Source organism: Cynocephalus volans, chromosome 5, assembly GCF_027409185.1.
Source record: "Cynocephalus volans isolate mCynVol1 chromosome 5, mCynVol1.pri, whole genome shotgun sequence".
Classification (NCBI taxonomy): Eukaryota; Metazoa; Chordata; class Mammalia; order Dermoptera; family Cynocephalidae; genus Cynocephalus; species Cynocephalus volans.
This window is the reverse complement of record NC_084464.1, coordinates 38,046,411-38,056,544: the sequence shown is the minus strand read 5'-3', so window position 1 is coordinate 38,056,544 and position 10,134 is coordinate 38,046,411. Positions and strand designations below refer to the sequence as shown.

General features: G+C 40.1%; 1 protein-coding gene across 1 annotated transcript; it reads left to right on the top strand.

The window, feature by feature from the left end:
- Positions 1–387: 387 nt before the first annotated feature.
- On the top strand, positions 388–703 carry LOC134377958 (histone H4). The gene has a single exon (XM_063096777.1). It carries the CDS (start codon positions 391–393, stop codon positions 700–702), a length of 312 nt encoding a protein of 103 aa, XP_062952847.1. The 5' UTR covers positions 388–390; the 3' UTR covers position 703.
- The last annotated feature ends 9,431 nt before the right edge of the window (positions 704–10,134 follow it).

The window sequence follows — 10,134 nt, the reverse complement described above, 5'->3', positions numbered from 1 at the left end:
CACTCAACGGGCGTGGCTGCAGTTCCGATAGTGTGGGCCAACCTCCTGTGCAATCGTCCTACAGCGTCCCAAGCAGCAATTGGTAATCATTGAAAAATGTTAATTTCTTTACTCTGACGTACTTGCTAAAACGGCCCGAAAATTCCCCTTTGGAAACGCAGGACTTTCAGGGAACGCCTCTGCAAAGAACGAGGTTGGTGGGCGGGGACTCGAGCGAGCCTTGGTGACGTCATCTTAAGCTGGGCCTTGAGAGGTCGGACCAGCGGGCTGAACAGGTTTCCGCTTGCGCGTGTTCAGTCTTCAATTAGGTCCGATAACCATGCATATAAAGGAAGTGCCGCCGGCTCACTCTTCACTTTGCTGAAGCGCGTTTGTAGCTGCTCCTTAGCCATGTCTGGCCGTGGGAAAGGTGGAAAGGGCTTAGGAAAGGGAGGCGCTAAGCGCCACCGCAAGGTTCTGCGCGACAACATCCAGGGCATCACCAAGCCCGCCATCCGGCGTTTGGCCCGCCGCGGCGGTGTCAAGCGCATTTCCGGTCTCATCTACGAGGAGACCCGCGGGGTCCTCAAGGTGTTCCTGGAGAACGTGATCCGTGACGCCGTCACCTACACGGAGCACGCCAAGCGCAAGACTGTCACCGCCATGGACGTGGTCTACGCGCTCAAGCGCCAGGGTCGCACCCTCTACGGCTTCGGTGGCTAAGCTGATTGCTTAAGACGACCCTACCAACTTCATTTCTCAAAGGCCCTTTTCAGGGCCGCCCACATTTTTCTGTAAAAGAGCTGCCATCTTTTGCATTGTTGCTTAATTTTTTAGGCCGCTGCTATTTTAGGGCGTGTAGTGACTGCGCTAAAAACTTCAGGTAATATTTCTCGGCTTGAGTCTAGTGTTTGATTCTCAGGTATACCAGATGTTATGCTTTGTTTTGTTTTTGTTTTATGGCAACCCACTTGTCTCTGCTACTGTACAAGCTTTCTCGGGCACTCTTAACGTTCGAGGTGGCAGTAAGGCAGCTGAGGTGGGTGTATGTCTGCCCCGAACGCTTCCTTCAAGAACGCACGACTTCGAGTACTTCCGAAAGGTCGGGGTTCGCTGCCCGAGAGCGCGGGGCGATCTTGCTCTGCCTGACGGTGCTCAAGATGGCGGGGAGGGCGAGGAACAAAGAAAGCCCGCGCGCCGGCGGCGGGAAGGGAAGCCCTGGAACAAAGGCCAATTAGCGTAACGAGTCGTCCTCACTGGGCAGGTGCGCGGGCCTACGTCCAGAGGCACCGCGTCCGCTGCTGCCTTTCCCCTGCCAAACCTGGCGTACAAAAAGCTCTGGAAGAGGAACCAGTAAACACGAACGAGATGAGCTGGCTAGAATAGACTAATGTATTTCTAACTTCTTACTACGGAAACATTAAGACAAAAAGTAGGTAGGATATTGCTTGATTAACTAGGTGTTATATAGAAACATCTAAATTAAACAATGGGTAGACGTCTAAAATAATTAACAAGTAGCGGTGACAGCATTATTAACATGCAGGCATCAGGACATTTCACCCCAAAGTAGACACTAATTAAGCAAAACAAAAGAACTCCCACATAATCACTCACACGGCTACTCGAATTTCCTAAGATCTTAGCCCATATTAAGTACATTACAAATATGCTTCAATGGCAGATGTGGTTTGTTGAGAAAAAGATTAAATCAGCTTTTGGTTCTGTCTCAAGTCTTAATCGAAAACAGTCTCCTCCCCCGTCCGCCTCTTTCCTCATTTTTTTGGACATTGATTTGCTGGAGATCAGACCTATAGAATGTTCTTTGGTTTTTTTCCGGATGGGGCCATTTTACTTGGCTTCTATACTCTACACGCCATGTAAAGTGCAAGTGATTTCCATAGACTTAACTGATATCAGGTTAATGTTCTTGTCAGGAACAGTTTATAGATAATATGTACATACTATTGCACCACGTCAGGGGCACATTATGTCTGGTTTATCTAAATTCAAGATGATCAATTGCCGGTTTAGGATGATAGTTCCATTGAAAAATAAAGTTTTTCTCCTTGTGGTCAGCAAGTAATCTGCAGGGTGATACTTTCAAACTGGAAAAATCAATGGAGTTATTTTGAATGTCATCTTTTTTAGAGATATGAACTCGTGCATAAATAAGAATCAGATGTTATCAGAGCTAAGGCACTGGACTGAGGAGAAAAACGTATGAGAACGTTAATTTAACAAACAAAAAAATCGAGCACATAGCATGTGCCAGGCACTGTTCTATGGTCGGAATTACAGCAGTGAATGATAGTGAGCAAAACACTGTTTCTATATTCATGGAGTGTACTGGGTGTGGCACGCAAGCAAAATAAATAAAACGGTGTGTTAGATGGTGCTAAGTGCTATGAAGATCACTGAAGCAGGAAAAGACATAATGTGCAGAGGGAGGAGGTGATATTTTAAATTATATGATGATGGAAACTTACTGATAAGTAATGGTTGAGAAAAAATGGTATTGAAAAAGTGAAGTATTCCAAATAGAACACCAAATAGGAAGGCCTGGAGGTAGCAAGTAGGTATTGTGGCTGGTCAGAGGAAGGGTGGGAAAGGAAAGGAGATAAGGACTTAGAGGCAAATGGAGGTCAGTAGTTCCTACATGGTTTTGTAGGACGATGTAACTACTTTGACTTTTATTTTGAGTGAGGTGGAAGCCACTGTTGGGTTTTTAGCAGAGGACTTACACAATCTGGTCTGTATTTTTAAATGGTCTATGTAAGGGCCAACCCGTGGCTCACTTGGGAGAGCATGGTCCTGACAACACCAAGTCAAGGGTTAAGACCCCCTTACTGGTTATCTTTTAAAAAATTAATAAATAAAAATAAATGGTCTATGTGAATGCCCAATGGGGAATACACTGTGATGGGGCCAGGGTAGGAGCCAGGAGACCAGTTATAAGGAAGTTACTATAATCACACAGTTGAGAGATTACGGTAGTTTGGACCCGTGTGTTAGTGGAGGAGGCTGTGAAAAGTTATTGTGTTCTGTATACATTTTGAAGGCAGGGTTGATAGTTTTTCCTGAACTAGTGAATGTAGGGCATAAGAGAAAGAGAAAATTCATGGATGATTCCAATGATTTTAGCCACAGCAACTGGGATGGAGATATATCAATTGCTAAAATTGGGAACAATATGGAAGGAACACGTTTTAGAGAGAATTACAGGCTTAGTTTTGGACATCCAAAGTTTGAGGTGCCTGTTACATATCTAAGAGAAAGATATGAAATATGCAGTTGGATATATGAGTCTGGAGTTTAGGGAAGAGGTGTGGCTGGAAACATAACTGAGAGTTGTCAGAGAATAACTACCATGAGAGTAAAAAAGCCACAGATCGGATAAAGTCTCTTAGAAAAAAGAGTTGATAATGAACAGAAGCAGTTCAAGAACTGAGCACTAACAGAGAAGTAAGGAGTGTTTGTTCTGTGTTCATGACATGTGGATTCATAACTTACACTTTTACAAGTACTTTCTCCAGTAATTCTCCCTTTCTCCTGTAATTCTCAGAACAAACAGAATAAATATTATCTTTATTTTACAGATGTGGAAAAATACCCTCAAGTAATAAAAGTATATAATAAAATTGAAATTCTCACTCAAATAATCTATTAAAGTTAGAGACATGGGGACATCATTTTGGGGATCCAGTAATAAATATACATACTCTCTCCAAAATGCACCTACTCTGCTCACATATTTTACATGCAATTTCAGGGAGTTCTCAGGCTTCCTGAAGCTTATTTGTGGAATTCAGCTTTAAAGAGTCCTATGTCTGATGCTGCATTTTCTCTTTTCTAAGCTCAGCTGCTCCTAATCGCTCTGAGATGAATCTTGACAACAAGAACAAAAATCTCTGTCTGATTCTGTTGAACTGATGTTTCCTTATTGCAGTGGAGATACTGCCTATATGTTGGTGATATGGAAATTAAATCACCAGCTCACAGATGTTCCTTGAACTCGAGACTCAGAGACCCTGCTACCAACTTGACATTTCTACTTGAAAGTCCAATTAATATCCACTTCCAACTTAAACAGGCCTCAAGCAGAATTTTTTTGTTTTGTTTTGTTTTGTGGCTGGCTGGTACAGGGATCAAACCCCAGACCTTGATGTTGTCAGCACCATGCTCTAACCATCTGAGCAGCTGCCCAGCCCAGAATTTCTAATATTACCTCTTCAAAGACAGCTCCTCTCATCTTGAAATTGGTGACTGATAAGTCTACCTTTTCATTTGGAGTAATTTTTTGTCCTTTTTCTTTCACATCCTACATCCAATCCATCAGTAAGTCTTAACAGCTCTACCTTGAAAACACAAACAGAATTCAACCATTTCTTATTCCTACTGCTAACACTCTGGTCACTTCTCTGCCATATCTTACCTTTATTACTGCCAGACTCTCATCACCTGGTTCCACAGCAGCCAGAAGGATTGCAATAAAGGGCAAATCAGATGAGGTCATTCTGCTGAAAACCCTCCAAAGGCTCTCATTTCACTCAAAGTAAAAACCCAATCCTTTCAGTGGCCTACAAGGCCCCACTATCTGGTCATTGTTATGTTTTTGGCCTTAAATCCAGCTATTCTTCCGCTCCTTTTTAAGCCCAGCTCCACTAGCCCCTCGAACTTTCTTGAAGTACATCTCTTTCTCGGGGACTATGTAGTGACGGTTTCCTCTGCTTAGTCTGCTCAGCTTCCAGATCTCTGTAGGTATTGCTCCCTGACTTCCCTCAGGTTTGTGTTCCAATATCCTCTCACTAAGGCTGTCTGTGACCACGCTGTTTAACGTTGCAAACTCCGCCCCCCCCACCCCCCCCCACCCCCGCTTTATTTTAACTGCCCTTGAAAGGCCTGCAGTCTATCTAGAGAGTCAAAACATACCCCCATAAAAAGCGAAACAGAAATGGAATACTATATGGGATGTCAGAAGAGAGTGTAATTCAAGTTAGTATTAGGAGTGATAGTTGATGCATTGGATTCGAGGCTTGGTGTAAGGTTTTAGAGGCCTGTTAAGGCAATGACAGGAATCTGGAATTTTCTCTGGACAACAGGGAGCCATGCAAAATCTGCACTTCCCTCCATTGGTTCTGATTATGGAACAATTCTCTCATCTTTGACAAGAAACAGTTGTTGCACTGAGCATATTGTATTTAAATTATGTGTTTAATTTATCTGAACAAGTTTCTGGATGAGTGAAAATGAATGAAATGAATACAAATCTAAATGAATTTACAATTGCAAAGTGCCCTACTTGTCTTTTCTGGGTATCTACAGACTTTTGGGGTATAAGGGGTGGTTTTTTTAAAAATTTCATTTTTAAATTAAAAAAATTTTTTTTCTTATAACCAAATTTCTAATAAAAGCAACATTTAATAGCTCATGGGAGGGAGTCTGTCTTTTTTGTGGAAGGTGAAGTGACTTTTCCATTTTGCATGTTATTGTTTATTTATTCATATTCTAGATACATATAGAAGAATATATTAAATACATGTACAGGTTATAAAGATAATATGATGACCATGCTTGAACCCTATTACCAACCAGGTATAACAAATATTACCAATAATTGCTTTGACCTAATCTCATCCTCCTGCTACCCCACCAGAGGTAATCGTGACCCTGAATTCTGTCCATTTCTTGCCTTAAAAATTCCTTACATTTTTCTGGCCTTTACAATCACATTGCACATTTTCCTTAAATTTTCCATTTGATCTTCTTTGAGGTCACTGTCAAATTATTTTATAAACAACAACATACACTTAGAATCACATAACTTACTAAGTAGTTTACAAATAATTCTCAGTTTTTTCGTTTTATGCTAGGATATTTTTCTCTTACCTTACTTTTCAATTTTATTAGTAAGGAATTATATCTTTAAAATATCTTATTTTTTTAATACCTTAAAAATATCTTATTCATTTTTTTATACCAATGGCCTAGCATTACCTGGTATATAGTTAGTGCTCAATAATTATTTGTTGAATTAATTACTTTTAATTTTGTTAACACAGGACAAAGAAACTTGGAGATAAAAGGGTCTGAAAGACAACTTCCTGTTTCTTAAGCACACCATTGGGAGTTTTAGAGAGAGCCAAATAGAAAAAGTTTTAAGAGGAGTTGGTTCTTTCACCCCCAAAAATGTTACAGCACTGTAATGTTTTGGCATTGATCCTTCTAGTTGTTATTTTCTTTGTTTTTGTTTTTCCTGTGACTACATTACATGTGCATATGTGTGTAATATAATATAATGTATATAAATGAGAATACACTATTTGAAAAATTGCTTTTCCCTCAGACTAGCCCATAAGCATATTTTATGTTTGTTTATTTTTTCTACAACATTATTTTTAACAGCTACATACTATTTCTTTATGGATAAAACCTACTTTTAGCCAAACTCCTATGCTTCAACATTTATATTTTTAGTTTTTAGCTAAAGTAAACAAAAATATGAACAATATTAAAATTAGAAGTTAGAATTAATATGACTGTGTATATTATTAAATATATGCAAAAAAGGAAAGCTAGTAACCTAGGATGGGGACTACATTTTACACCTGGATGAGTAAGTATAGCTGGGGAGTATAATGAGGACATTCTAGGTCCTGCTGAGTTTGAGGTGCCTGTGGGATACTTGGTTAATGTAGTATTTGGAAGCCTAATTGTCATACTTCTTGTCATGGGTTGAATTGTTCCCCCCTTGCCCCCTTTTTATGTTGAAGTAGTTCTAACACCTAGAACCTGGAAACGTAGTGTATTTGCAGATAGGGCTTTTAAAGATGTAAAATGAAGTTTTATTGGGCGGGTCCTTATCCAATGTGATGTGTCTCTATAAGAGGAGATTAGGACACAGACACACACAGAGGAAAGACCATGTGAGACTCAGGGAATAGATGGCCATCTACAAGCCAAGGAGAGAGGCCCAGAAAAAAATCAAACCTGCTCACAAATTTGATATTTAATTTCTAGCGTCCAGGATTGTAAGAACATAAATTTGTTTAAGCTACGTAGTCTGTGATACTGTGTTATGGCAGCCCTAGCAAACTACTATACTTCTCGAACATTTTCATTCTATGATTATTTTTCTCTATTTCTTTTTCTTTCTTTCTTTCTTTCTTTCTTTTTTTTTTTTTTTGGAGGCTGGCTGGTAAGGAGGTCCAAACCCCCTTGCCCTTGACCTTGGTGTTGTAACACCATGCTCTCACCTTCTCTGGCTCTTTTCATTGTTATGCCTGCTTCTCTACCCTAGAAAGATAGACAAACACACAGAACACAGACACACACCCACAACCAGTGTATACTGTAAGGGAGAATACTTATCTTTTCCTTTTACCTATCTTAGGTTCATTGGCTGGGGCCCCTGTAACAAAAGACAGATTAACGAAGGTGATGAAGAGTGGAGAGTCATGGTAGAGAAATGCAGTAGGACAAAAAGAAGAGAATGAGCTAAGGGTAATGAATGAGGGGAAACCTAGCAAGGACTCTTGGTTCAGATTCATCTCAGCCTTCACAGGTCTCACTTGAGGGTCTTATGATGTGCTGTAGGAGAGAAGAATTGGGAAAGGTCAAAAGGATCTTCCTGCACATGCTGTTTCTCAAATTCCTTCACCTTAAAATATTCACTATGTCAAGGTGCCATATTTGGGGGTAGTGTGTTCTGAAAACCATCAATATATACACTGCTGAGAGTAGATGAGAGGTAGTAACCCTCTTTTTTGTAGATTTCAGAAATGATTTACTATAGGAATGACAAATACAGAGGTAGCAGCTACTTGAATCAGAGCCTAAAGATAATGTTACCTCTACTTTGGGGGTGAGGTTGTATTCTTCAGCTTTTTAAGCAAAGGAACTTACATGAATTAGTTTCCTTTGAAGTGACCAGTGTCTAAGGAATAGAATGGATTCAGGCCAGTTTGGCCCTAATTAGGCAGCTAATTTCCTATGTTCCAGTTAAAAAGCATATTTATCAAGTTGCGGAAGTCCATCTAAAAAAAATGGTTCCAGTTTGGAGGTATATGAGGGAAACTGTAAATAAATGGGGAGAAAATAAATATTGGCGGGTTAACAAAGGGGGCAGAAAGCATAGGGAGAAAAAAATTTAAAAATTACTAAGCAATTTTTATTTGAGTTTCTAGGTTTCTTTCCTTACAGCCCAATGCATCTGACTATTGAAGGAGGTCCCCATAGTTCTAGTGAGGGCATGGGAAGGTTCCTGGAAAATATGACATGTGTTGCTTGAACCGGAAAGCAAAGGCAGGAAAGTCCAACAGCCACAGGATCTAGGATGTCCTCAGAACAAGCCAGAGGAAAGAGATGATTCTAAAGAGGGCATTGGACTATTAGAAAGTTCTTGTTTACACCGCCAGACAAGGAACCCTAACTGGCATCAAAAGTTAGTAGGCTTGGCAAAGTTCTGCCAGGTTCAAGGCCTCAGAATTCTGAACTTCCAATGTGGGCAGGACCAAGGTGCCTTCTCCATCACTTCAAGCAGAGGCTTTAGCCACAGCTCACACTGTTGGGAGCATTATCTTAAGTGCTTTACTGTGTTCTTTTATTGGTTACCCCAGCAACGTCATGTGGTAGTTACTACATTTAATGGTAAGGAAATGCTCACAGAGGGATTAAATAAATTGTCCAAATTCAGAATTCAAACTGTATCACATCCTAAGGGATTTTTTCCCCTTAAACCATGCTTAAATATTTCTTTTCACAAATACATTGTTTTAAAATATATTTAAAATTAGCTTTGGAGAGCAAGAAATGAATGCCTTAATTACATATGGAGCTTGGGGAATTTTTCTTCACAAGCCCCCTTACAAAATTGGGTAACTTAATGTTCACAGTAATCTGCTATGTAGGCATTTGCAGATAAAGACCTGTAGCTAGTAAGTAGAAAATGAGATTTTGGAGCTCAGGTTTACATTGTTAGTGTCCATGGTTTCCCCTCCACAACACATGCTCAGAAAAGTTAAACTTGCCGCCAAGTGATCTTTAGGTTCCAAAGGTCGCTATATATATATATATATATCTTTTTCTTTTTTAAAGCAGATTTTGCTGTTGTAGGACTTTGCCGTGTAACAAAGAATATGTGTTGTACCCTGACTAGTTTTACTTTTCTCTTAATTCCATTTATCCTAAATTTCTTCATTTCTATGAGTGAAACTAACCTCCTGCTTGAGAAAAAGTCACTTAACGAATAGTTTTGAAATAGTCCTTAGAATCAGGTAGATGGGATTCAGATCCCTAATTCCTCGGGTAATTCACCTGTAAAACCGGATATTCCATTTCACAGGAGGTGAAATCAGTGTGAATTCTTTGAAACCCTCTTCTCTCAAAATGAAATTTCAGGGAATGAAGTACACACGGACAAGGTCGTTCTAGGACTCAGAGGAAATTCTGAGAGCCCTTGGAGCCTAAAAGTGAAGAGGCTGACAGAAAGAAGCAGGTCCCCATATTCTCACACGCCCAACCCCCACTCCAAGAAAATCACTGGGAAACTTTCCCTTCTTTCTTTCCCCTCATGCTGTTCTGTTGTCTGTTGACTGAAACGTCAGTACCTTCACCTGGCTAGAAAACTCTAGCGGACGATAGAAATTTCTGATGCCAAGAAATAATTATAGCTACGTGAAATAATCCCCAAACGATAAATTGATAAATAAGAAATTCGTAGAGACGTTAGTGGACTTGAAACAACGGGGAGAGTATCTGAATGTATGATGTGGTATAAACGCAACCAACAAAGGTGATGTTGCGCCATCAGGTGCTGCTGGAGCCCTTCGCAAGCTAACAGCAGCAAATTACAAAACGTAGTTTCGCTTTCTCGGTAATTCTGAATCTTATTTTTGTTTAGATTTAGGACGATTTACAACTCCAGACTTTGATCAAATGAATGGGATTATGAAAAAAATGTAAGGGAAAACAAAATCTCTCGAGGTAGTAGTGTGGAGGAGGAAGTATGGAGCTGTTTCTAGGTGAGCTCCACCTAGTACAAGCCATTCAGAATAGCCAGGGGAAGGCGCGTGATACAATTACGTACATCACAAACTATAGGGTAAGAAGCAATATATCGCGACATTTTAATAAAGCCCTAGTCTTCTTATTCAG

Bases quoted from the DNA above. Each gene is read 5' to 3' on its own strand.
- LOC134377958 (XM_063096777.1), top strand. From the start codon at position 391: ATGTCTGGCCGTGGGAAAGGTGGAAAGGGCTTAGGAAAGGGAGGCGCT.